Source organism: Muscardinus avellanarius (genome assembly GCF_963383645.1).
Source record: "Muscardinus avellanarius genome assembly, chromosome: 5".
NCBI lineage: Eukaryota > Metazoa > Chordata > Mammalia > Rodentia > Gliridae > Muscardinus > Muscardinus avellanarius.
The window spans coordinates 133,846,230-133,874,027 of NC_137790.1; the positions used below are offsets into that span (position 1 = coordinate 133,846,230).

The 27,798-nt window shown below is 44.4% G+C and overlaps 1 protein-coding gene across 2 annotated transcripts; it reads right to left on the reverse strand.

The window, feature by feature from the left end:
• Nucleotides 1–11,064: 11,064 nt before the first annotated feature.
• Nucleotides 11,065–27,324, reverse strand: NCK1 (NCK adaptor protein 1; the record flags this gene model as incomplete). Of its 2 annotated transcripts, none has more annotated exons than XM_080696105.1 (3): nucleotides 11,065–11,259; nucleotides 14,290–15,002; nucleotides 27,099–27,324. In XM_080696105.1, the coding sequence occupies 3 exons, from the start codon at nucleotides 27,322–27,324 to the stop codon at nucleotides 11,065–11,067; spliced, it is 1,134 nt and encodes a 377-aa protein (XP_080552231.1). The 2 variants fall into 2 exon arrangements, with proteins under 2 accessions (XP_080552231.1, XP_080552232.1); XM_080696106.1 differs by lacking the exon at nucleotides 27,099–27,324 and adding an exon at nucleotides 24,709–24,742.
• Nucleotides 27,325–27,798: the final 474 nt, after the last annotated feature.

The window sequence follows — 27,798 nt, forward strand, 5'->3', positions numbered from 1 at the left end:
ATGCATTTGAAAAATGAAAATCTAGAACAAGAGATAAGAGACTAGCTCGTTTGGTTACCTGGAGGCAAAGGGAGCTGGGAAGACGGAGGAAAACGAGGGCGGGATTCTTTGCTGAGTATCTTATTATGTTCTTCTATTACAGAGTCAGGTGAGTGTGTGGTTGAAAATTAAAACCAATTTTGAAAATGGGAGGCAGACGTTGTCACGACTGCTCCTAGTCAATGATTTTAAACACCCTAAAGTGCAGCTACGATTATAAAATGAACGTGGGGAGAACATATTTGGGTTCTAGTTTCAGAACTGATTCAGAGCGCAACCTGGGGGAAGTTACTCGTGTCTGTTCATTCAACAAACATCCACTGCGGGCCTATCATGTGCTAGGTCCTGGGAATTCAAACATGCCCGCCCCCCAATGAGAACCTCCCAACAAGTGGAGAAGATGCCGATGGAAATCATCTTTAATCAATATTGAAGATACAGGGGCATAAACAGTCACAACGGAATACCAGAAGACTGAGGAGAAACATCTCACCACCTGGAGGCGGTGACTTTGGGGCTGAGTATTAAACTCTTAAAAAAAAAAAATCAGCAGGGCATCACGTGAGCAAGAAATTGTAATAAGTTTGGTGCCGCTAGAAAGCAAGGTTGGCGTGGCAAGAGATGGGGCTCCGAGACGGCAGGATTCCAGAGAGCTTTCAGTGTCTTGCTGAGGGCCTTCAACTTTACCCTGAGTGATGAAGGCCAAGAGAAAGGTTAAAGCCCCCTCACCTTTTTGGTACTGGACACTGAACTCAGGAGCCTTTACCCCCAGACACATGTTAATTTTTTTTTAAAGGTCTTGCTAAGTTGCTGAGTCTGACTTGGGATCTGTGATCCCCGTCTCAGCCTCCCGAGTCCTGGGATTACAGGCGTGCACCGCCACGTCTGGCAGAAGCTCATATTTGATCACGGTGTTGTCTGGGTCTGAGCTTTGAAGGGGTTATGCCTGGAGTGGAGGCAGCAGAGAGGGAGGGCAGATTGGAGGGGGCTGTGGCAGTCATCTAGATGACATTTCCCAAGTCTGGGGATGGGCGCGGTGATCGGAAGACCACACAGGAGGCAGAATTGCAGCTCTGGGATACAAAGTGGGTCGGGAGGGTCAGGGAAGAGGAGCGAAGCGTGACTTTCAGGTTCTGCGTTTGGGTAACTGGGTGGATGGCAGTGCTCAGCTAAAACAACAGAGCAGCAGGGTGGAGTGGGGTCAGGGCAGGGCTGGGGTGGCACAGGAAACGGCGGCGTGCATTCAGCTTGGTGCACTAGAATTTGAGCTGCTTATACAGGCAGGGGAAGTTTCCAGTGTGTAAACAATCTTTGTCTCAAATGAAGGCATGAGCCTGGCCTGGTAGCACACAACTATAAATCCTAGCTGCTTGGGGGGGCTGAAGTGGAAGGAGCCCAGGAGTCCAAGAGCAGCCGCTGGACGTGGTGGTGTACACTTGTAATCCCAGCATTCGGGAGGCTGAGACAGGAGGATCTGGGTTCATAGACAGTCTCAGCTACTTAGTGAGGCCCTTTGCAACTCAGTGAGACCCTGTTTCAAAATACAGAATGAAAAATAGGGTTGGAGGTGTAGCTCGGAGGTAGAGTGCCCCTGGGTTCCATCCCTAGTACCACACACACAAAAAAAGAGCAGCCTAGTTTTTGTAGCAAGATCCATCCAAAACCAACCAGTCAACAGAAACAAATCAAGTGGACGGGTGTCAAGGTATGGGAGCATCTCGGCATTTCATCAGTAGTGGTGAGATCATCCAAGAACATGCATATTACGGAGGCTGTGAATGTATCCTTGAAGAAGATCTACGTTTATAAACCAGGGCAAGAAAAAATATAGGAAGATAGGAGGTGGGAGCAGTAGATCAGAGAAATGGTCCTGGAACAAACTGTGGCCCTGGATTATCAAGGTGGGATGCGGAGGAGAGGACCACTGAGTTAAACACTGAAAATTGCCCCCCAGATGCAGGAAAAGTCATTCGTAAGCCCAGCAATGGAAGTCTCAATGGAAGTCCTGGACCAGAAGCTCTATCACCTTGGCTTGAGAAGTAGATGGGAAACGCAGTTCTCTGTTGATGTAAAGCAGGAAATCGCCCTGTGGGCCTCATTTCCTTCACTCAGAAGCACAATACTGCCTTGCAAGAGAGTTATGGGGATTAGGGAAGAATGCGGTCTAAGTGTGTTGGCACAAAGCCCGGAACACAGTAGGTCTTCACATAGGGTATATTAGCCATGTGTTATAACAATAAGCTAAGGACTTATTTGCTCTGGTCAGCTGGCCCTCTGGTGGCTGCCCGTCTTTTGGAACAGCAAAGCAAGCCCTCTGGTTGGAGAGACTTACTAGGACGTAGTTAAAAGCATCCGGGCTCCTGCAGTTGCTAGGCAAGTCGTTCAAACCATCTGCCTTGGTTTCCTCATCTCTAAACGGGGAGCAACGATGACGGCACCTAATCCGCAGGGCTGTGGTGAGGACTAAATGACGGTAGACTCAGGACAGGAGCTGGCAACGCAGGTTCACCACGCCGGCTCGCCACGTACGAAGCACTCTGCCTGTGCTGCTCCTTCCCAGCACTGAGGCGGCAGCCCGCCCCTCTGCCCTGGCCGCTGCCCACTGGCACCCGATCCCGCCGCCTCGCCTCTGGGTCTAGGCACATCCCGATGTGGAGCGTCACATCTGGCCTCCTTGATTTCTCCTCTCTAAACTCACTTCTGCTCAGTTGGGGCATGTCAAAAGCTGCCAACGAGATGAGCCAATGCGCGCTCCCTACCTGCTCTCTGCTAGGAGTTGTCCCAAAGGCTTTCCATACCTCGTATGCATTTCCCATAACACAACGGACTTGCCAGGCAAGATCTGATTCTCCACTTACCTGATTAACACACAGGCACTCCAAGAAACCGGCTTGTTGTAGATCACAGAGCTATTCAGGGATGGAGGCAGAAAACCCAAGCGAGGTGCGCCTGACTCCAGGATCCCCCTCCTCTCAACTGCCTCGCAGTCAGCAGCGGAGCGCTCAACGGTGGGCAGGCGCAGCGGTGAGCGAGCCAAGGGGTGGGCAGAGGCTCAGCGCAGGCAGCCCTCAGCACAGGCCCGGCTAGACTGGAGCGGTGGGGAAAGAGGAGGGAATTCAGTGTTCCAGCAGGGAGGAGGACCCGAGCCAAGATGGGAAGAAGAGGGAAAGGTATCCTGGAACTGCTACGAAAAAACTAGAAAAGGGAAACAGGAAATGCAAGAAAGACGAACTTATTTACCTGTGCTGTGGACGGCTGTTCTCCGGGCTCAGGTTGCAGTTAGCTGCACCCCGGCACGGGTCCCCGTCAAGACCACCCTGCGCAGCGCTGCCTCCTTGCTCTTGACAAGGTGGTGCTGCCGGACAACCGCCCAAGGCACCGTGAGGAGTCTGTCCTGGGCTCTGCACACCTAAAGGACACTGAGGGCTAATGTCACCTGCCTGCATAACTTCAATAACGGTCCTCCTCCAGCCTGAGCCGTGGCCCAACTAGAACCTCAGACCACGCACCTCTGCCGGGGCCTCGTCATTGGACGAGGGCTCCTGGAGGCCATGCCTCGCCCGCTGGCCTCCACCTTGCACGGGTACCCAGGTCTTGTCTTTGTCTTTAGGGTCCTCTTTCTCTGCCATCTCAATGGCTGGTAACAATCTCTTGACCCAAACCAAACTAACCTTTCTCCTGTTGCCTGCACTTCTTGGGGTAATCTGCACTATCTTTCACAGTTAGAAGATCGCCTGTGTCTGCAGATGAACTGACTTAAGAATGGGCCCATCCCGTCTTCAGCAAGTACAGTCTAGAAATAGGTTCGCTCCTCCCCATCACCTTGGTCACTTAAAGCTTTGACGTTCGGTTACAGAAGGGAATGAAGATGGTTCTTATGGAAAGGAAGGGAGGCTGTGGGGAGGCGGGAAAAGCTTGGTGGCCAAAGAGAAACGGCCAAGGCCTCTGCCCTGCAAGGGGAGGACTCGATGAAAGGGGATGCTCCGAGGGTGCCCACATCCTTTCCACCTCCTCTGAACACACTTTTTCAATTTCCCTCTTAATATTCATTATCTGGTAACCAAGAATTTACCCCTCTTGACTCAAGTCTACACTCGGTGTGAATGGATTACAACCCTTCAGTCTGTCTCCTGATCTGTCTTCCCTGGTTATAACTGACTCTTATTTTATCCGTAACATCCCCACAACTCCTCTGGAGAGGAAGAACCAGCATTTATTCAGAGTACCCTTCATAGTTAAAAGTTTGAAACCAGAAACAACAATCTTTAATAGTGAAGGTCTACCAAATTTTGAAATGATTTTGGCTGCTGTGTTTCATTCAGACACTGGTTAACTGATTCTGTGAAAGATAGTGTGCTTGATGGCCAATTTTATGTGACCTCCTTTGACCATCCTATATAAAGTAATAACCTCAACTTTATAGCCTCATCAGCCCATATTATTATTATTATTATTATTATTATTATTATTATTTTGCAGTACCAGGATGGAATCCATGGGCATTCTACCTGGGAGCTACACCCCCAGCCCTATATTTTTATTCTTTATTTTGAAACAGGGTCTCACTGAGTTGCAAAGGGCCTCACTAAGTAGCTGAGGCTGTCTGCGAACCACGATCTTCCTGTCTTAGCCTCTCACATGCTGGGATTAGGGGTTGGGGATTTGGCTCAGTGTCCAAATGCTTGCCTAGCATGCACAAAACTCTGGGTTCGATCCTTGGCCCTATAAAAAACAATGGAAAAAGTATAAAAAAATACACAATCATATGGTGGGATTACATGCATGCGCCACCATGCCCGGCTCTCGGCCTATTTTAAATTCAGAGCTCTTCTCCACTGGGCATCATGTCCCTGGGAATGTAAGTTGTATGGAGGCTCTGTCCACGTCAGTATTTTATTGCCAGGTGAGAACAGCCTGGCACTTGAGCAATTATATTTTTAAGGGGAGTTGTTTCGGTAGGTACCACCAAAAGCCACTTAAACATACAGACATGTAAGCATAGAGGGATACAATAGTTGAGTTCGCTTTCGATTACTAGAACAAAATGCCTGAGAGAATCAACTTCAAAGGAGGAAGTCTGTTCGGGCTCAGGCTTCATCCATGCGTGCTTGGCCCTCTCATACGTGGACCATGGAGGGGACACATGGCAGCAGAGAAAGAAGCTGGGGCCTGCCCCAACAGACCCTGGAGGGCGGCCCCCAATGACCTAGCTTCCTACCCGAGGTTCCACTGCGTAAAGGCTTCATCTCTCAAAACACCTGTAGGCAGAGACCAAGCCTTCCTCACACCGGCCTCTGGAGGTCACTCCAGAGCCCAACTAGCCAGACTGGCGGCAAATGCTTGTAATCCCAGCAATGGGAAGAGGAGACAGGATTGTGGGGTCACCACCAGCCTCAGCAACTTGCCAAGACTCAGCAACCTCGTGAGATCCTCTTTCAAACTCCAACAAAAAGGGCTAGTGGTGTAGCTTGGAGGTAGAAGCTTGAGTTCAACCTCCAGGATATCCATCCATCCATCCATCTCTCTCTCTCTCTCTCTCTCTCTCTCTCTCTCTCTCTCTCTCTCTCTCTCTCTCTCTCTCACACACACACACACACACACACACACACACTACTGCAAAGTTAAAAAAATATCTTGACGCCAAGTAATTATCATATGCCCTGATGAAATATGTATTTATTCTCTGTAACATCCCCTCTGGCTGAAAATATCAAGACAAGTTTCTTCCTCATCATTGGCTCTAGAGAAACCATGCTTACTCATTTCCCCCAAAGTGGTGAAAAACATAAATTTAGTAACTTCTTGTGTTTGGCCTACATTTAAAGACAACCTTTACTGGTGACTTTCTCCATTATTTTCCAAAGTCATCTGCAAGGTTTCCCTGTAGCCTAAGATATAAATTATTGAGCTCCAAAGTTTATTTTAAGCAACTAAAGACCAACTACCTTAGGCATCTACTTTAAAACATCTACTTACGATGCTTGTTCTCCTGTTTGAAAGTCATCATTCCGCCGGGCGTGGTGGCGCACGTGGAATCCCCGCGCTTGGGAGGCGGAGACAGGAGGATCGCACAGGTTCGAAGCCAGCCTCAGCTACTGAGTAAGGCTCTCAGCAACTTAGTGAGACCCCGTTTCCAAATAAAGTGCAAAATCGGTCTGGGAGTAGAGCCCGGAGGTAGAAAGCCTCTGGGTTCCACCCCCAGTACCACCAAAATAAAAAAAAAAAAAAAAAAAAAAAAGGAAAAAGTAAGTCACCATTCCATGAGCAACGCGCAAACAGGGAAGGAGGAAACCGAGTACTGAGCGTGTTGTGGTTATAACTGAATACAATTCCTGACATCATGCCAGAAGAAAGGCTGGCTTTTCCTATGCTGAATTTGAGGAGAAACATTAAAAATCAGCCGGTCCTGCAGGAAACGCCAGTGCTGGTGCTCAGCCACCACAGGCAGCAAGACAACTGAGGGGTTTGATGTAACACTAGTGCCGCAGCCAAGCGTTCTCAGAGACGGCGGTGTAAAGCACTCACCTGTGCGAACAATAATGTGACATTTCTGAAGTCCACTGCAGGCTGACCAGGACAGAAAATGAGGACATCGTCTATACTGAATTTCCTCTAAGAAATGAATGAGACGGTTGTGAAGGCATCGGAGAACAGGTAAGATCTATGTAAAACACAAGCCCACTGAAGCTCTGGCCAACATGCACAAGGCCCTGGGTCCGATCCCCAACACTGCAAAAATAATAATAATAATTTAAAAACTTAAATAGATAAATGCAAGATTAAACAAAACTTTCTTCTAGCAAAGTATTGAAGTAGAAAGTTAAAGCGTGCTGTAAGGCTACACACACACCACACTGACGTTGATTGGCGATATATATGAAGCGATTTTGAAAAATGAGAATTTCCAGATTCCACGTCCTAACCTCTCCGTGTGTCAGAAAGACTAGGGGAAGCGTAATTGCATTTGGAGATAAGAACTAGGTGGAGAAGGGTTGGAAGACTTTATCATGCTGTTCAAACATTTTCATCACACGCACCGGTAAAAACAAGGGGACCCAGTGCCCACACTAGGTTCCAGGTGATTGCTAGTTAGGGGAATTCAACCCCAGTTGCCGGCTTATTTTTAAAAGTAAACTGTAAACTGTACTTTGGATTTTATGTTAAATTCCTTTTTTTTTTTTTTTGGCGGGTCTGGAGACAGAAGCCAGGGGCATTCAACCTCCAAGCTACACCCCCTGCCCTATTGTTTTTATTCTTTATTTTGAAAGTGGGTCTCACTGAGTTGCAGAGGGCCTCACTAAGTAGCTGAGGCTGTCCCTGAACCGCGATTCTCCTGTCTCAGCCTCCCAAATGCTGGGATTACGAGCGTGCGCCACCATGCCCGGCTCCCAATTTTTAAATGTGTGCTTTTTTTTTTTTTTTTTTTGAGCCAGGGTTTGTGTTGCTCAGGCTGAGCTCAAATGATCCTCCTGCTTCAGCCTCCCCAAGGAGCCAGGACTACAGGCGCACACCACCACACCCGGCTTCATGACTTGAGCACTGTGTAGGCTGAACAGTGATGTCTTTGGCTATGCACAGCACCCTGCCGAGAGGCGGAGGTGAAATTCCTGCCTTCTCCATGATAAGATGGGGCCTCCTCACAAGGTACTGCTCAGACTGGCGACCCTGCTTCTCGCTACCGCTGGATCACGTGGCAAAGTATTCCAGCTGGCAGTAACTTAGGTCATCTACAAGGGCGACTCTATCCTAACGACCTAAGTTGCATGTCTGCTGGGGCATTTTACTCTTGCAGCAATGGGAATGAATGGCACTGTCTTCCTCCTCTTCCTTTTCGGTGGTGCCCCAGCCCTTTTTTAATATTTTGAAACAGGGTCTCACTAGGTTGCTAAGTCTCACCATGTTGCTGAGGTTGTCCTCAAACCTGGGATCCTCCCATCTCAGCCTCTCAAGTACTAAGATTAAAGGCATGTGCCACCACAGCTGGTCTTTCTTTTTTAAAATGATATAGCTGTGAAATAATTTTTAATAGTTCTAGGACTGTCAACATTCACAGTAATACATGTGTAAAAATATATTTTATTTATTTATTTATTTATTTATTTATTTATTTATTTTTTGGGTGGTACTGGGGTTCCTGGAAGCCCTTCTACCTCGGGGCTACACTCCCAGACCTGTTTTTACATTTTCATTTTGGAAACAGGGTCTCCTAAGCCAGCGCACGGCTGGCTTCGAACCTGCGCGATCCTCCTGTCTCCGCCTCCCAAGCGCGGAGATTACAAGCGTGCGCCACCACGCCCGGCATAAAATATATTTTAAAATATAAATATATACAGTCAGCTGTATCCTAAGAATTTATAACCAAAGAGAAATTACAGCAGCAATAGCTTTTCTTTTTGCTACTAAGCGTATATACATATAATGTTCTAAAAAAAAAAATTCAAGATTTTGAAGAAGTTATTTGTAGAAGTAGGCTGGGCAAGGTTTACGTGTGTTATATATATTTAGTCATTTCCAATGTGAAAGAAAATTTCAGTAATAGCAATTTTCCCAGGACCCTCCTCCTACTCAAAAACCAGGACAGAGAGAGCAACATGTCATGATAAGCAAAACAGCAGGCAGGGAATGAGGAAGCCTGGCTCCTGGCCCAAGCCCCGCTACCTGCCTGCCTATGCAGCTACTCTCTATGGCTGTCCCAATTCTTCTTTTTTTTTTTTTTTTGGTACTGGGGATGAACCGAGGGGCACTCTCCCTCCAAGCTACAACTCCAGCCCTATTTTTTATTCTTTGAAACAGGGTCTGAGTTGCAGAGGGCCTCACTAAGTAGCTGAGGCTGGCCACAAACCGCAATCCTCCCGTCTCAGGCTCCTAAACGCTGGGATCACAAGCGTGTGCCACCATGGTCCGACTAGGCTGGCCCAATTCTATACAAATGCTGCAAGTAAAACTCATGCTCATGAAATGGCCACTGGCAGAAGGATTAAGACTTTTAAAGACTGAAGGACAAAGCAGAGTAGTTCCCGGTGAGTGTCTATCCGATGCCGAGCACGTAGTGCATACTGCTGGCACACGAGTATCTGGGAACTGCAGCGACAACAGTGAATCAGTCACGGTGCAGGCACCTGGGCCCTCTCCCGTGCTATTCCATTCCTAGGCGCTTTCTCAAAGCCCTGCACTGTTAGTACCAGTTCAGTGTGTGTGGTGGGGCTGCTATAACACAAGGTAGTAACTGCTCTTTTTAACCTTTTTTTTTAAATAATGAAGGCCGGGGGACAAACCTGCAGAGAAAATGAAAACAGCATCAAATATGTGGTAAAAGTGAAAACACTGCCCCATTCTACCATTTTTAAACTGTTCTCAATTTAGTCATGTGGTTTTACAGCAAAAAAGGTAAACACCCCAATACGATGTTTGAATATAATGCACCAATAAAAATATTTAAAAGGAAAAAAGGTAAACATATATAACTTTTATTTCCATTAAATTTATCTACTAATAATTACTATAATAAACAAAGAAGCAATCAGAAAGATAATATCTAAAAGGCTTTAAAAGCAGACCTAATAAAGATGAAAATTTGTAGGTTAACGCCTTAATTATATTTGCTGACTTCTGCTGCTTAGTGGGAGAAGTCAGGACTGCCACCCAGTGGCAACATTAGTCTTTAAATGATCTTAAGATTTAAATAATATAATATTTAAAATAAAAAAAATGAAAACCTCAAATTCCACAACCTCAATTTACCATCAATAACTCTGATGTATTAATATGTGTTTATAAAACAAAGAGTGAACTATTCATATACTTAGGCAGCACTGGGGAATTTTTTTGAAAACATGACTTTCTATGCTTTACTAAGTTACGCTTTTAGTACTTATTTTCAAAGAAATATTGATGGGTAGTTTACTTAAATTTAAATCTTACACCCAAATCCTCTACATGGTAAACAAAAATGCAAAATTTAAAAATTAAGATAATTTTATCTAACCACAGGCACATTCCACTTTTCCCTCGGGTATAATCAACTGTAGTGTCCAGTCAACAAAGCTTGAAGCTGAGAAGAGGAGGGGGGGCCCGGCGCAGCTCAGTGCTCGGCCCTTGCCTAGCACGCGCAAGGCCCTGGGGCCAGCCAATCCCCAGCGTGGGGGCGGGGGCTGAAAGAAGGTAATGAGTAGGGAAATACTGTCCCTTACAATTAGGGAGGGAAACCTACTACCTCCCCAAAAGTGGGCCATACTTTATACACTTGCATAAATATAACATATTACAATATAAGATGCTTTGGTAAAGTAACAGTAGGAAAAAAATAACACTAGAGTATCCATTTACAGTTTTAAAAGCTCAGTATCTCAGAGACTGCTCTATCTTGAATAACAAGATGGAAAAAAGCACCAAAAAATTCTTAAGAATTCAGTGAATTTTGTTTCAACAGTTGTATATTAAAATTGCATATGATATTTTCTAACTTATGCCCCATCTGATTTGCACAATACTGAAGACAATGAATGAACGTATAAAACTAATGGTGTATACAACATACATGGTATTTACAACGGCTTCTGACAAATATAATACCTAAAAATAATTTCTAATTTTCCATTTATTATTGCTATTTAGTCACAAAAAAGATTAACACTCTCCAAGAAATTTATTTTAGCACATGTCATATATAGATATACTTTCATATGAAGAAAAACCATGGCAGGACAGGTTGCCTTTACAAGGAAATAGAGGACTTGTGTATTAATTTTTTTCAAAATACAAAACCTTAATATTAGAAGCAAAGAGAAAAACAGCAAGGAAGAAAGCAGTAAAAGAGAAGACCCAGGATAAGGAACTGTTCTATGCAGTCACTGTGTACATAGTATACATGTATGGGCTGAGTTATAATAAAAATACATATGTGTTGTAGTCGATGCTCAGAGTTACAACAGCGACTCCCAATCACGCATGGCTGGACCAGCACTTTCTCAGTCTCAACTACACGACAAATCAAAGCTGCAGCGCAGTCACTTCTCATCAGCAGTATCATGACAAATGCTTGACAAGATACAATTTTTCTCCTTGTTCGCTGGTAAAAATGGGTGCCTTTTTGTAATGTTCTACAAGTTCTTCCATGGTGCTGAACTTACGCTGCCCAATGCAGTACACAGTCTCTTTGAGTTGGACTTTAAAATGTTTGTTTTTCCCTTGTGCTTTTAGTGATACTGAGAAATCGTTTGGCTGAAAGAGAAAAAACAAACAGTAAACACTTTGAAAACTAAGCGCTAGCATTTTCATACTCAATTGGTCAGTGCTCAAAGCTGGGTGCTTACTAAACACGAGGCACCTGTTCATGCTGACCTGTTCACATAGATTACGTTAACTCCTCAACAGACCTTTATAGAGGGGAGATGGAGGCTCAGGGAGGCCACCCTGTCCAGTATCGTTACCTGGCTCTCAGCACCTAGCTAACAAGAGGCAAGATTCAAACCCGTGTGGTCAGTTCAACATCCAGTGCTCACAGCACAGCGACTACAGCAAATTCACTAGCTTAATATCTGAGGCACAAGGGCTATTTTCTCTTCAGGCAGAATATTGAAGATGAGAAAATCCCAGACATCCACCCGACTCCTTTTCAACTTGTAGCTAACAATAGCTAACTTAGAGATAAAACTATGAATTCTCAAAAATAAAAGACACAAATGAGAACTAACATACACTCTAATGAAAGGTCAAAAACTCAAATGGTGCACACGAGGCCCTTCGCAATTTAGTGAGACCCTGTTTCAAAAAAGAATAAAAATAGGACAGGGGGTCGAGCTCGGAGGTCAAATACCCCTGGGTTCCATCCCCAGACCCACTAAAACAAAAACAAAAAAAACCTCAAATGTCTGCGAGGACCAAAAGCATCACTATAGAGGGACAGTGGAAATGGACAATGCTGATCTAAAGAAAACAAATACTTCTCATCTGTGATTGTTGCCTTGCAGGAAGCAGGGGAGGGATTCACTGTTGGCAGGTTTTAAAAGGACATTCTAAAGCCGGGCATGGTGGCACAGGCCTGCAATTCCAGTACTTGGGAGGCTGAGACAGGAGGATCTTAAGTTTGCAGCCAGCCTCAGCTCCTTAGTGAGGCCCTATCCAACTCTGTGAGACCCTGCTTCAAAATATAGAATAAAAAATAGGGCTGAGGTGTAGTTTGGAGGTAAAATGCCCTGGGTTCCATCCCCAGTATTGCCAAAACAAAAGTAGGGGGATTCTTAAAAAAAAACTTTTTTTTTTTTTTTTGCGGTACTGGGGATGGAACCCAGGGGCATTCTACCTCAGAGTGACACCCCCAGCCCTAGATTTTATTCTTTATTTTGAAACATGGTCTCACTGAGTTGTAAAGGGCCTAAGTAGCTGAGGCTCTGTGGATGGCATTCCTGTCTCAGCCACCCAAATGCTGAGATTACAAGTGTGTGCCACCACGCCCTGCTTAAAGAAGTCTAGATTTTTATAATAAATCTCCCAATATTTAAATATTGGCAGTGAATTCAAATATTTAAAAAACATAGCCAGGCATGGTGGTGCAGGCTTGTAATGCCAGTACTTAGGAGGCTAAGACAGTAGGATCACAGGTTCACAGCCAGCCTCAGAACTCAGTGAGGCCCTCCACAACTTAGTAAGACCCGGTTTCCAAATAAAAAATAAAATAGTGCTGGGAATGTAGTTCAGAGGTAGAGTACGGCACTGGGTTCAATCCCCAGAACAAACAAAGAAACAAACAAAAACAAACCAAATGCAGGTCACGTATGCCTATTAGAAATCTCTACCTTAGCCGGGCGTGGTGGCGCACGCTTGTAATCCGTGCTTGGGAGGCGGAGGCAGGAGGATCGCGCAGGTTCGAAGCCAACCATGCTGGCTTAAGAGACCCTGTTTCCAAATAAAATATAAAATAGGTCTGGGAGTGTAGCCTGGAGGTAGAAGGGTCCATCCCCAGCACCCCCCCCCACACACACACACAAAATACAAAATCTCCACCTTAAAATTTACATTGCTAAAAGCAACTGCATACTTTGCGTAGAATTTGTGTTCTGACCACAAGAAAATACATAATACTCTGCATTCAGCTGCCTAAGTAGTTTTTTTTTTTCCCTTAAAAATAAAAAAATAAAAAACCCTCACATTTTTCTGAACAGTCTTTGTCATCCCAGAAGGCATTTCCTCCCAAAGTGTCAAGCAGTGGACAAGACCCGCGCCTAGCAACAAATGAGCCGGCGCGCGTCCCTCCACTGGCCGCCAGGGCACAGGCAGAGTTCAAGTACCCTCAACCTGACTCACGTTTCCTTCTTTTTGTTCAAATACACATTCATTTTTGTACAACTACGTTCATATTAATACTAATCATGCTTTGGAAGGTAGAAAGGTAGTGAAGTGGTGCTGTATTTACCAGTGGGAAAAGGGCAATTTTTAAAGAATATGAGTGTCGTAAAATTTTAATACCCAAGAAAAAACCCGAGACCAAATAACTATATTCTTCCTAAATTTTTACAGTTTTATAGTTTTATTGGTACTGCAGTATAATTTATCCTTTATTACAAATGCACTTGAGAGTTAAAATAGGATTTGCTTTGTCTCATAGCACTGGGGACTGAACCCAGAGCTCACTCGTGCTAAGCAAGCACTCTGCTACTGAGCTTCTACCCTGCTCTCTCCTGGGTCAAGTCTCACTATGAGGCCCAGGATGACCTCACACTGCACTCCTCTCCTCAGCCTCCGGCGTGGCTGGAACTACAGGTATGTGTCCATGCTTGGTGCTAAAATAGGTTTTTGAAGTACAAAATGAAGCAGGACTTTAACTTCTGAACAAATGATTTATGAAGAAACTATCAATTTTTTTTAATTTAGGGATTTCCTATGTTATTGACCAATAATTATTTTCTTATATACCACACCTAACAGCAATAATTTTCCCAGTTTAATCTACTGAATTACTCTACTCTCAATGAAGAAGCTAATGTTCAGTTATCTCCATTTTTCTGTTTAATGCAACAGAAAATATTCCAGGAATGTCAAGCTGACACAACTGGACATGGCCAAATAATCCAGTCCATTCCAGTTTTGTTCAAAACGCAGACAGCTGGAGAGAGCGCTGACTTTGGCTCAGGGCATGGTGCTCAGGTCCCAGCCTATAACCTGGCGGGAGTCAGGGAGCACACATGCCCTCCAGCCCTCCACTATTGTGATATCCACGGCTCTATTTCCGTTAACTTTTGAAAAACAACTTACCGAAGATTCACTATCACGAATGAGGAAGTCCCCTTCGTGCCCCCTCTCATTTAGTGCCATTTCTGCCTGGTGCCTGGTGACTCTGCCGTAATACCAGGGGTGGCCCGCGAACTTCCCCGTGAGCGAAGGCCTGATGTAGTCACACTGTGGCGGCGATGGTCCCAAACCCGAGGTCAAGGGGTTATTCTGCATGATGGTAACATAGTTTTTTGGCACCAGACCAACCATTCCATTGACCTTCCTGCATTTCCACCACTCTGGGTCATTTTCTGGCTTCTCAATAACATCCATTACATCGCCTCTCTCAAAATTAAGTTCTTCGTCATTGGATGAGCTGAATGGGTAAAGAGCCTGCACCACATGCAACACCTGTGCAGTGTTCAGGTTGTTGACTACTGCTGCTAATTTCTCTGACAGGGAACCCACGTGGTCCCCCAAGGGACTGTCACCTTCTTCAGTTACATAGTTTGAAGGGAACCATCCGATTTGTCCATTGTAGCTCCCCCGCCACCACCCGTCGCTGCATTTCTCCATGACGATCACCTTCGTCCCTTTTATCAATGATAACTCATCCTCCCTCTCAGCCATGTAGTTAAATTTCACAAAGGCAGGCATGTTGAGGTCATAGAGACGCTCTCCTGGGTCAACAAAGCCATCGTCAGCGTGAGCCGCAGAATCCGGAACACTAGGCTTTCTTTTCACTTTTCCAATGCCTGTTTAAACACAAAGGAGGCGATAAGAACATAGAACGGTGACTACATCATCATAACCTTGAAAGATCTTCAACTCTGTATAGCATTTTAAGCCTTTAATCCATGTAACAAGTGTCTATGTTGTATAAACACCTTTTTGGAAATAAGATCAAAATTCTCTTTTCACAACAAACACTTAACATAGAATTTAGCTATGTGAGTTTCCCTTCTCCTCTTTTCATTTGCAAAGACCTTGAAATAACAGCACAATTATAAGGCTATCCTAAGTTAATGGAGTTTTTCTTAAATATTAGTAGAGATTATTTCTCCTATAGCTATAATCCAAGTATATAAAAGCTGCAGTAAGTCCATATCATTTTATTAAGCTAAATTTTATAATTAGCTGCGTAAGAATAAAAGTGACTTAAAGTAGGATTTGGTATGTGATATAAAACCACTGCTACGCCCGGGTAGTCTCCTGTGCTCTGCTGGGTCCCAGGCCAGAGGGTCTACTCCGTCCTGCGTACCCCAGGGCCGCGGCGCGCCGGCTCCCTTGCTCCACCGCATCACGAGTAACCTCGCCCGCAGACTTGTTTACTTTATCACAGACACAGTCCCAGGGACCTTAGAGTGCTTAGTACACAGAACACACTGCATAGTTGTTGGGAGAAGATGAGGAAATCACCAGCGGTGCCACTACCACAAGCACGAGCGGCGCCAGCCCAGCCCAGCCCAGCACTTTGAGGGACACTTGCTTCTTAGCTACTTTCTGGTATACTGCAATCATACATCAGAGTGAGGTTCAATGTGATAAAAACATAAATGCCCGAGCTCTTTGAGCACTCCCCTCCTCACCCCTCCCGCCTCCCACACTGGTGAAGGTGTGATGCCTTCGCTCACTGCTGCAGTGCTGCGGCTTCTCCAGACGACCCTTCCTCGCTCTTTTGGGACTCTCTGGTAGCCTTGTTTCTCTTCAGTCAACTATCTAAAATATACTCAAAACTCTGCTCCTCCAAAAGAAAGCTATCTTACCTTTGCTATTCTCAGGGGAGAGTGCCACAGACAGAACCCAGGGCATCCCACCTCTCACCCCAGCCCTTTACATATTTAATTTGGAACAGGGTCTTGCTAAATTGCAGAGGCTGGCTCAAACCCGCTATGATCCTCCACCCTGCCAAGTGCTAGGATTGATTACAGGCGAGAACCACCTTCTTTTTAATCTGTATCATTCTTTAAAAAGCTGCCTTCCCCTTTTCCATCAACTCTCACCACTTACTCACACTCTTACCTTTTTATAATCTGATTATCTCTACCACGCAATCAAAACCACTCACTTTAAAACCTCGTGAGAACTCTGCCACCTCCTTACCCACAGCGTGTGCCACTTGGAGCACAAGGTCTCAAACCATCCCCGCTGCCTCTCCGTCTCTGGCTCCCGTGCCAGTCTCCTCTCTTCACCCTGACCTGGGCGCCTCTAACCCTGCTCTGAGCGCGTGGCGAGGGTCTTGCTCACTCTCGGGTTTCCCTAAGAGTGAACTTCCCAAGGACAGAAAAGTGGTCCTCACTGCCCTTGTCTCCAGCTCAGCGGAGCCTCCAAAGTGGATGTTTACTGAATGAATAAGCGAGTGTATGACTCCTTAGCTAAAAGGGGGTATTTTCCAAGATGCCCTGCTGGGCCTTCCCCTCCATTTTAAGGAAACCAAGCACTTTCATTTCAAAATCTATGCAGTCAGTTCTCAGATTTCTCTGCAGCTCTGAGCTCCTTCTGAAATTCAAGTACTAGAATTTAAATTGCCACTAGATACCTAAATTGTATTATTAGCACCTCAAACCCAGTACCTATGTCGACATAAAAATAATGTTATACCAATAAATCAACTTTCCCTCTCCCAATTTTCTTCCTTCTGCTTAACAATACCATTCTGAAAATCTCCACATCAAGAGTCACTAACACCACCCAAAATGGCAGAGCAGGGAACCCAACGCTCCTTCTGAACGCCAGTGAATGAGCTAGCAAATTCTGCCAGGATCAAGCTCTGTAGGAGTCTGGCATCTAAGGAAACAGACAAGGGGAGGCTTGGTGAGGACGCTGCGCTCTGTGCCACGGCACTGCAGGCTGGCCTGCCCCAACACCCCAAGTCAGCACTGTGAGCGCTGCGCCTGCACTTCTAAGGCCGGAGGGAGGGAGCCACGCAGGCCTTACTCTTCAAACAGTTGTGACTGTGGGTTTCGGCTTGTCTGCTGGCAGTGCCCACCCCCAGAACTGGTACAATGGATTCCCTCGCTGGGGGCACCTCGGGGCCAGGCTGTCTTCTGGGGTACCTACAGCCTAAATCATCTGATCGATGGAGCAGACAAGGTGCAGACATATGCCAGTTCCCTTTTTTATTTCTTGTTTTGAAACAGTGTCTTGAGAGCTGGGTGTGGTGGCGCACGCTTGTAATCCCAGCATTCGGGAGGCTGAGATTGGAGGACTGCAGTTCTTGGACAGCCTCAGCTACCTAGTGAGGCCCTCTGCAACTCAGTGAGACCCAGTTTCAAAAAAATAAAAGAAAAAAGAAAAAAAGAGCAGGGGGTGTAGCTCAGAGGTTGAATGCCCCTGGGTTCCATCTCCAGACCCACAAAAAAAAAAAAAAAAGAAGAAGAAATAGGGTCTTGATATGTTGCTGAGAAGCTCTCTATGGTGCTCAGGCTGTCCTCAAACCTGTGACTCACCTATCTCAGCCTCCCAAGTACTGGATTACGGGAGTGTGCCACTATGCCCTGCTAGAATATATACTTAGTAAAAATAGTTTAAAGCCAGGCGTGGTGGCGCATGCTTGTAATCCCAGAATTTGGGAGGCTGAGACAGGAGAACTGCAGTTCACAGACAGCCTCAGCTACTCAGTGAGGCCCTTTGCAACTCAGTGAGACCCTGTTTCAAAATAAAGAATAAAAAATAGGGCTGGAGCCGGGCATGGTGGCGCACGCTTGTAATCCCCGCGCTTGGCATAAGAGACCGCACTGGCGTAAGAGACCCTGTTTCAAAAATATAAAATAGGTCTGGGAGTGTAGCCCAGAGGTAGAAGGGCTGCCAGGAACCCCAGTACCACCAAAAAAAAAAAAAAAAAAAAAAAAAAAAAAAAAAAAAATAGGGCTGGGGCTGTAGCTTTGAGGTAGAATGTCGCTGGGTTCCATCCCTAGTACCACAAAAAAATAAATAAATAAATAAATAAAAATAAAATAGGGCTGAGGGTGTAGGTCAGAGGTAGAATGCCCTAAATTCAATTCCCAGTACCACAAAAAAAGGTACAGATTAAGACAAATTAAAACAGATAAATGAAAGAAGGTATCAACAACACCAAAACTGCAAACCCCTCAACAATAACCAGTGTATGCTCATCTGCAGTGAGGCTCTTTGAAGTCCCCATGGACACTGAATAAGCAAGCAGCAACCGCCACGGCTTCCAGGGAAGCACGCTTTCCCCAGCCACTCAATACAGAACCTTATTATGTATTGCTCTCTTTGAAGACATGTATTTAATATAAACTGTGACTTAGTAACACTGAATTCACAACTAACATCACTTAACTAATGCCTGAAAAAAATTTATCTAACATTTTTTCCACAAAGAAAATTATGACTTTCTTTTTCTTTTCTTTTTTAGTTTTGCAGCACTGGGGATGGAACCCAGGGACATTCTACCTCCGAGCTACACCCCCAGCCCTTTTTTTTAATTCTTTACTTGAAACAGGGTCTCACTGAGTTGCAGAGGGCCTAAGTAGCTGAGGCTGTCCTCAAACAGTGACCCTCCAGTCTCAGCCTCCCGAATGCTGGGATTACAAGCGTGCGCCACCACGCCCGGCTTACAGCTTTCTTGTGTAGAAACACTAAACAATACCTGACTAAACAGACTTGGAAAGGGACGAGAGCAGCAGCGGGGGAAGAGGCCCAGGCCTTGGGCAGGTGCTGCCCACCAAGCAGGGCGATGCCACTCCACACGTCAACAAAAGCACTTTGGGGCTGATGAATACATTTTAGCAAGTAGGAGAATTCACACACATCAAGACTCAGTGGGTTTGTGTAAGTATCGTTCAGTGTGAAAGTGGTACTGGAGCGGGCATGAGGGCTGATGGGAGGCTGCAACTAGGAGGGTCAAAGGTTCAAGGACGGCCTCAACACTCAACAACATAAGCAAGACTCTTTCAAAACAAAAAATAAAAAGGGCAGGTGTAGCTCAGAGATAAAATGCTCATGAGTTCAATCCCCAGGAACCTGCCACCCAAAAAAATACTGGGATAAATGGGCACTCATATGCAAAACAGATGAAGTTGGACTTCACATTTTATATAAAAATTAACTCAAAATGGATCAATGACCCACATATGTGAACTAAAATAAAACTCTTCAGAGAAAACACAGGAGTATTTGATCTTTATGACTTTGGATTTAGCAATGGATTCTTAGAGAGTGACAACACAGGCCAACCTGGTGGAGCACACCAGTACTCCCGAGGACACCCTGCTTCAAAAGAAATAAATTAGGGCTGGGGGTATAGTTCAGAGGTAGAACACTCCTGTGTTCAATCCCCAGCTCCACACACAGAAAAAAAGATACTGACAAGAGCACTAGCAACTACACACACACACACACACACACACACACACACACACACACACACACACACGAAGTCCTTTTGCATTAAAAATAAAAACATTTGTGAGCAGGGCATGGTGGCACAGGCTTGTAATCTCAGCAAGTACTGAGACTACTGAGACAGGAGGATCACATGTTCATAGCCAGCCTCAGCTACTTAGTGAGGCCCTTGGCAAACTAATGAGACCCTGTTTCAAAATAAAGAATAAAAATTAGGGCTGGGGTGTAGCCGCTGCCTTTGTTTCTACCGATAAAAAACGAACTCCCAGTCTCCTGCCATTAAAACGCTTGATAAAGTTATCCAAACAACATGTTTGCACTGTCCTTCCACAGCAGGTCTCCCTCAGATCAATGTATTATCTTTTCTAAATCTTCTTCTTTATTTGTTCAGGCTGCTGAGTAACTTAGAGCCACCGGACCTTTACCTGCTCCTCAGAGCTGGCACCTTCGGGGCAGGGTACAAGGGGCAAACAGGCCCCATTCACGACGGCTCTGACCGCATGGCCTCGTCGCCCCAGCACCCGCCTCTGAATGCCATCATCACACTGATGACCAGCTTCAGCCTGGAAGTTTCTGAGGACACAGCCTGGTGCAGTAGCACACACCCCTGTAGTTCCAGCCACTAGGGAGCCTGAGCCAGGAGAATCGGTTGAGATCAGGGGTTCAAGGCCAGCCTAGGCAACCTAGCAAGAAGACCCTTTTAAAAAACTGGGGAAGGCCAGGCGTGGTGGCGCACGCTTGTAATCCCCATGCTTGGGAGGCAGAGACAGCCGCGCTGGCTTAAGAGACCCTGTTTCCAAATTTAAAAAATATAAAATAGGTCTGGGAGTGTAGCCCGGAGGTAGAAAGGTTTCCAGGAACCCCAGTACCAAAAAAAAAAAAAAAAACCTGAGGAAGGACATAACTGTTCAGATGATCACACTCCCTGAGCTCAGTTGGCGCACCACAATCCTTCTAATCTCAACCAGCCCTTCTACAGCAAACCTCGTGAAAACGTTGGCAAAAGAGATCCAGGTTTAAATTGTAGTCCTGTGTGATCTTGGACAGTTATTTAATATTCTTTGAACTCCAATTTCCTTCTTTGCTATGTCAAAGTTTCTGTAAAGAATTGTGTGTATGACAGCACAGAGCGTGACACACAAACGGCGCTCCATGATGATCATTTCCTATCTCCTAGTGCTTCTAGAATCTTTTTTTTTTTTTTTTGGTACTGGGAATGGAACCCAGGGGTACCTCTGAGCTATACCCCCAGCCCTGTATTTTCATTACTTATTTTTTGAAACAGGGTCTCACAGAGTTGCAAACGGCCTAAGTAGCAGCTGAGGCTGTCTGTGAACCGTGATCCTCGTCTCAGCTTCCCAAATGCTGGAATTACAAGTGTGCACCACCACACCAGGCTCAGGAATTTAATTTTTCAAAATACTCAAACTGCCAGGCAATTCCAGTACTTGAGAGGCTGAGAAAGGAGGATTGTAAGTTCAAGGACAGACTCAGCAACACTACAAGTCTCTGAGCAACAAAGTGAGACTTTCTAAACAAAAAATAATAGGGCTGAGAGTGTAGCCTTAAGGCAGAACCCCCCCAAGGTTCAATACCCAGTAACCCCTCCCAACACACACACATGTACTTTTTTTATTTTTTATTTTGGGGGATACTGTGGGTGGAACCGAAGTAGCTCTACCTTTGAGCTACTTCGGCCATATTTTTTATTCCTTATTTTGAAACAAGGTCTCACTAAATTGCTGATGGCCTCACTAAGTAGCTGGGGCTATCCATGAACCTGTAATCCTCCTGTCTCAGCCTCCCAAGTACTGAGATCACAAGCATGTGCCACCATGCACCACCTCACTGGCTCACAAGTACTTTTATTTATTTATTTTTTTCCCAGTACTGGGAATGGAACCCAGGGGCATACTATCTCTGAGCTACACCCCCAGCCCTATTTTTATTCTTTATTTTGAAACAGGGTCTCACTGAGTTGCAGAGGGCCTCACTAAGTAGCTGAGGCTGTCCTCGAACCATGATCCTCCTGTTTCAGCTTCCCAAATGCTACGATTACAAGCGTAATTATTATTATTATTATTTTTTATTTTTTTTGGTGGTACCGGGGTTCCTGGAAGCCCTTCTACTTCCAGCCTACACGCGCAGACCTACTTTTTTTATAGTTTTATTTGGAAACAGGGTCTCTTAAGCCAGCAAGGCTGGCTTCGAACCAGCGCGATCCTCCTGTCTCTGCCTCCCAAGTGGGGGGGAGTCGCAGGCGGGGGGGTTTACAAGCATGCACTACCACGCCCGGTGTTCAGGTTTACAAGCATGCACTACCACGCCCGGTGTTCACACGTACTTTTTTTTTCCACACTTACTTTTAAACGTTTACATTATAACACATAGCTGGACCTGGCTGGAGATGAGAGAAAAATGCTCAGACTGAAGCTCTCTAACTTAAGGCAGTCAGTTTTCACCGTTAGCTCTTGTTTGCCTCCACTCTTTCCCTCATTGCTGGTCGTATCTGCTCCTACAGTGCTGCTTCTTAATAGAATCACTAAAAGCTCCTCAAAACTTGGTAAGAACCTGGCCAAGCACTGTGAACATTTATTTATGTAATGGATATCCCTCTTCCTAAGGATCGCAGGTTTGAGGACAGCCTTAGCAACTTAGTGAGGCTCTCAGCAACTTAGTGAGAACCTGTTTTCAAATAAGAAATAAAGTTGGGCTAGGGGTGAAGCTTGGAGGTAGAATGCCTGTGGGTTCAATCCCTAGTACCAAAATAATCAAAACAACTCTTCCTAGCTGGGATTAATGATGTATACCTGTAGTTCCAGTACCTGAGATAGGAGGGCCACAGGTTCGAGGACAGCCTCAGCAACTAAGCCAGACTCTCAGCAACCTAGTGAGACCTTGTTTCAAACAAAATAAAGGTCTGGGGTGTAGCTCGGAGGTAGAATGTCCCTCAGTTCAATCCTCAGGGCCACAGACAAAACAAAACAACAATAAGAACTCTTTCCTGTGACCTGGTTTCCAAATCCTTGCTATACTGGATGGCAGTGCTGAAGTGTCAGTGTCTCAATCCCATCCAAAGTGGGCGAGCTGCATCCTGTCCATGAGCCCGCGCAGGAGGGATCCGCATCCTTCACCTAAGCCCACGCAGACAAGACGCTGGCGCTCCTGTTATCACAGCAGCTGGAGTCTTTTAATCATGTAAACTGCTACCAATGTTCTCATTTTCTTTTACTAGTGACTGCTTCCAGCATCCGGTCTTCCTTGTTTTAAGCATATCATTTTCCCTTCATCTAAAGCTGAGTAATAAAGTTCAACAGAACGAGTCCACAGAAAGTATTACTGCTTTCAATTCCTCAGTCAACGTTTATTCTGTTCCTAATTTCTTCAAAGCCAACCCCCCAGCCCCGTCCCCCGGATTTCCTGACTCCTGTGACAAGCGCAAGCCCACCTTAGTTGTTGACCAGGGCTCCGAGACTTTCCGCGTCAGAAGGGACTTTCCAGGATCTAGTCTTGCCTAACTCTCCTTGACAAACAAAGAACAGGAAATCTGAAAAGTTGGGTTATAGACCCCGGACGGACCACATGGCTCGTCAACAGTTTATCTGAAACAGAACTAAGGCATTCTAAATTCAAACAGATGGTTTTCTTTTCATTACAGGTTTTAAGTCTGTATTTTCACCCACGTTAATTTCATGTAAGTGAAATAAAATGCTTTTGTTATTTGCTTTATCTAAAACACTATAAACTGTTTGTTTTCAAAAGCATTCAGGCTACCACATAAGCAGCGCATATCCTGTTTCCTCTGCTTTCTAAGTCCAGTCAGGGTGTGGGTGAATGAAGAGCCTGTCTCTAAAGAGCTGCCTAGCAAAATAAATACAAATTTTGAGATGCTCCAGGGAGACTGAGTAAAGAAATATTTTTGTTACAAATCTCAAATCTTGGCCCTGGAACTAAAATGCATTGAAGAGTAACAATTTCCTAACATTCAGTAGAGCAAATAATTGTACTGCTGTATTGATGAGGTACAGTGAATCACTGAGTCAATAATACAACAGATTTTTATACCTTTCCTGGCTGATTTATGGTCAACAGCACTTATGACCACACTTAGATATGAAACTCACTGTACTATTAATAAAGAGTAACTATCCTCTAACTCCCCCCAGAATATAGGTTCTATAAAAATTGATATTAGTTTGTTCACTTTACTATTTTTGCCTGACTTAGCATAGGCTCCCAATAAAAATGGTTTGATAAACAAGTCAATGAATACGTTACTAAGTTCTTTAAAAAGAAAACTAATCCCAAAGCTGCAAACTCCAAGATTTGAACATTTTAATAACTCTCCAAAAAGTAAACAGAAGCTGTAAGACATATTCCAAAAGGGTCACTTAGCCACCAGAGCTAGCACAGAAATGAGGCTCATGTGCCACGACGGTCTCCTACAAAGTGCTCGCTCCTCTGTTCTGCCTCCCCCGTCTCTCACTAGGTTACTCTTTGTTTCCGTAAGCTCTTTGTGTAGAGATTCCTACAATAATTCTTCTGTTTTGTAGAAATGGCAAGCAGATATTCAAGGTCAAATCACGTGCACAATTTGAAGATCACAAAGAGGTCTGAGCAGACATACAGACTGAATTCTTGTAAATTAGTACTATTATTTTACTAGTGCTTTTATTAAATGTTATCTTTATAAAAGTACTAAACAGTATCATACTAATACGAAAGCCGAAGATAAAGGATTTGCTCACCTAAGTCTTTTCTCCTAATGCTGTAAAAACATCTATACCTGACTTAATTCACTTCAAATGTCTTTGCTAAAGTGAGTTACTGAATTAAAAGAGCATCAAATCTAAACCATTTATATCTTTTCTCTATTCATTATTTAAACATTCATACTGAAACATTTTAAAATTACTTTATTTACCAAGCCAAAATTAATGCTATTTAATATATTACCAACCATTTAGCTTGTATTACATAAATATTAAATCTAGTTATTATGTAACCCCACAAAATTCTCTCCATAGTTTCCCTTTAAATTCTGAAAGTGAAAAATCGAATACAAACGCTATGGATATTAGAATAACTTACTGAAAAAATCTTTAAAGACGTTTAACCAATCCATTCTGAATAAAAATTCTGTGTTCTCTCTTGTGTTAACTCGGCTCGAGATAATCCTCAGTGAGCTTCCTGGTCGGTTCTGCAACACTGAAACTTCCCACACCCAACCATGTGACCTGGCCCACACCCAGCAATAGAAAGGTTTTTTCTCTTTCCAAAGTTTTCTCTAACTATAAAAGAACTTGAAACACAAGTAGATTATGATGGCCAAAAAATATCCTATGGTTCAGACTTATTTTGGAAGAAACATTAAAGCACAAATATTCTGAATAGTTAAAAATATGTTCACGTATTCATCCTTTCCTTGGTTTCTTCCTTTTCCTACTTATTACCAAAGTGTCTCTAGCAGCACACTCACTGAAACATATCCATTAACTATATGAAACATGTAAGTTACCAAAGAGGGCAACGAAAACTTTGAGAAAAAGGAGAAAGCTGACATGCAAAAGCTGATGTATATCATTATATAGGCTAACTACAGATCACTAACTTAAAACAATGTCTCCAAACACCCTGGAATATAGGTAAGTAATAACTCTGATAGTAAAATAAAATTAACACAGATTTCCTAAGACTTAACTACACACAAAAAGTGATCTGAGCAGTGAAATGTCATGATGACTACATCTATGAAATTATACAGAACACTGGAAATCTCTTTAGCTCAGAAACATATTTTTTTTTTGGTAGTACTACGGATTGAACCCAGGAGCATTCTACTTCTAAGCTACAACCCCCAGCCCTATTTTATTCTTTATTTTGAAATAGGGTCTCACTAAGTTGTGGAGGGCCTCACAAATAGCTGAGGCTGGCCATCAACCTGAATCCTCCTACCTCAGCCTCTTTAGTACTGGGATTACAAGCGTGCACCACCACGCCCACCTCAGAAACTGATTTTTTGTTTGTTTGTTTGTTTGTTTTTGGTCGTACTGGGGATAGAACCCTTCTACCTCCAGGCTACACTCCCAGACCTATTTTATATTTTATTTGGAAACAGGGTCTCTTAAGCCAGCAAGGCTGGCTTCGAACCTGTGTGATCCTCCTGTCTCAGCCTCTCAAGCTCAGGGATTACAAGCATGCACCACCACGCCCGGCCAGAAACTGATATTCTAATGCTTAATAAAATTCTTACTTTGAGCCGGGCATGGTGGCACACCCTTGTAATCCCAGCATTCGGGAGACTGAGACAGGAGGATCACGGACAGACAGCCTTGGTTACTTAGTGAGGTTCTCTGCACCTTAGTAAGACACTGTTTCAAAATAAAGAATAAAAAATAGGGCAGAGGATGTAGCTTGGAGGTCAAATGCCTCTGGATTAAATCCCCAGACCGGTTAAAAAAAAAAGAAAAAAAATTCTTACTTTGAAACTGTATTTTAGTTTTTGCTTAACAACAGTTAAAACATTAAACATTGTTTTCTATTATTAATAAGATGACTCTAAAATAATGTTTAATAAGAAATAAAAACTAAAGCAGTAAGTCAAAATAATATTTCAGATTTGTTAATCATGCTACTGATCCCAAACCATCTTTACAAAGAGAAATTTTTCTTTTCTTCTATGCATAGACAAAGATTCATCAAGCAACAGCATGTCTGTCTGGATACCAAAATTAATTTCTGTCCCTCCCAATTCCTTCCTGTCAGCTAGGGGGAGTTTAATTAAGGAAGGGGGGAAAAAAAAAAAAAAGGCCAGCTTTGGCCAGTACCTACATCCTTCCTATCAGCTTAGCCAAGCCCAGTGGGAAGTAGGCGCTGCTGTCTCTGGCCCTCAAAGAAGGCCAGGAAAAATTAACAAACTCAGAGTGAGGAAGAAAGGAGGGAGATAACAGAGAAACAAATTCGGAGGATCAGCCCTGAAGATGCTAGCGCACGCTAATGAGCCACAGTTTAAAACTTTGACCAAACAGAAGAATAAAATGATTTCTTTTTTAAAGTGAGGTTCAAAATGTCCAGCCATTAGGTATTAAAGCCTGGTAATGTTCCGTGGATCAGACTGCGCTGATCCCCAAGGAGACAATTCTGCATCGGTCTCACTTTTCCCTACCTCAGTTAGAGGCAGTATCGGCCTAAGTCTAAACTCCAACAGGCACTCAGGACCCACGAAGCTGTCTGCCATCTTCTGCTAGAAAGCCGGCCATCTGCTGCTGAGCACAGCTTCATCTCTGACTGGGCCCAGATTTACAGGACTGCTAATGCTCTGAGTGCCTGCTGCCTGGCCTGAATACCTTGCCTGACTAAAATTCCAGTCCTGACCTTTTCAAGTCGACTCGGCCCACTGCAGTCAGAATCCTGAACAAGGAACTAAGTTCCAGAATCCATTTAAAGAAATCTGTTGTTCTTTTAATACAAAAGCAACTCACCTAAGGTATCCTTTAGGTTTTTTACAATAGATGCTTTCCGGGCACTGTTTTTCCTTTCCACATAGTTAGAAGGCACAAACCCCGTTTTATTCATGGAGTTCCGAACTCGCCACCAGGATTTGGAATCGTCCAGGAGCCACAACCTCTCATTCTTCTTGATGTCCAGCTCTTGTTCTTGTTGGGCCACGTAGTCAAACTTGGCCACCACCACCACTTCTTCTGCCATCTCGCAACAGCCTGAGCACTGCAAACACACAGAAAAGTTTTCTATATGAAGTTCAAGGAGTCGCAGCCTTTCAAAAAGACACCTAAAAACAGGGCGCTGAACAGGTCAAAGTAAAAATATGAGAAAAATACACCAGGCAGCTGGGTGTGGTGGCACACGCTTGTAACCCCCGGGGAAGGTGGAGACAGAAGGATCGCGCAGGTTCGAAGCCAGCCTCGCTGGTTTAGGAGACCCTGTTTCCAAATAAAAAAATATAAAATAGGTCTGGGAGTGTAGCCCAGAGGTTTCCAGGGACCCCAGTACCACCAAAAAAATTTAAAGATTAAAAAAAACCAGACCAAGCAAATAGTAAGTCACAAAAACCTGAATTGCCACATTAATATCACATATGTTGACTTGAAAGCAAAAATCAAAACCACTCGCTGTGGTTGATAAATTCACTGTGCAAATGATAAAAAGTTCTAGTCAATATAA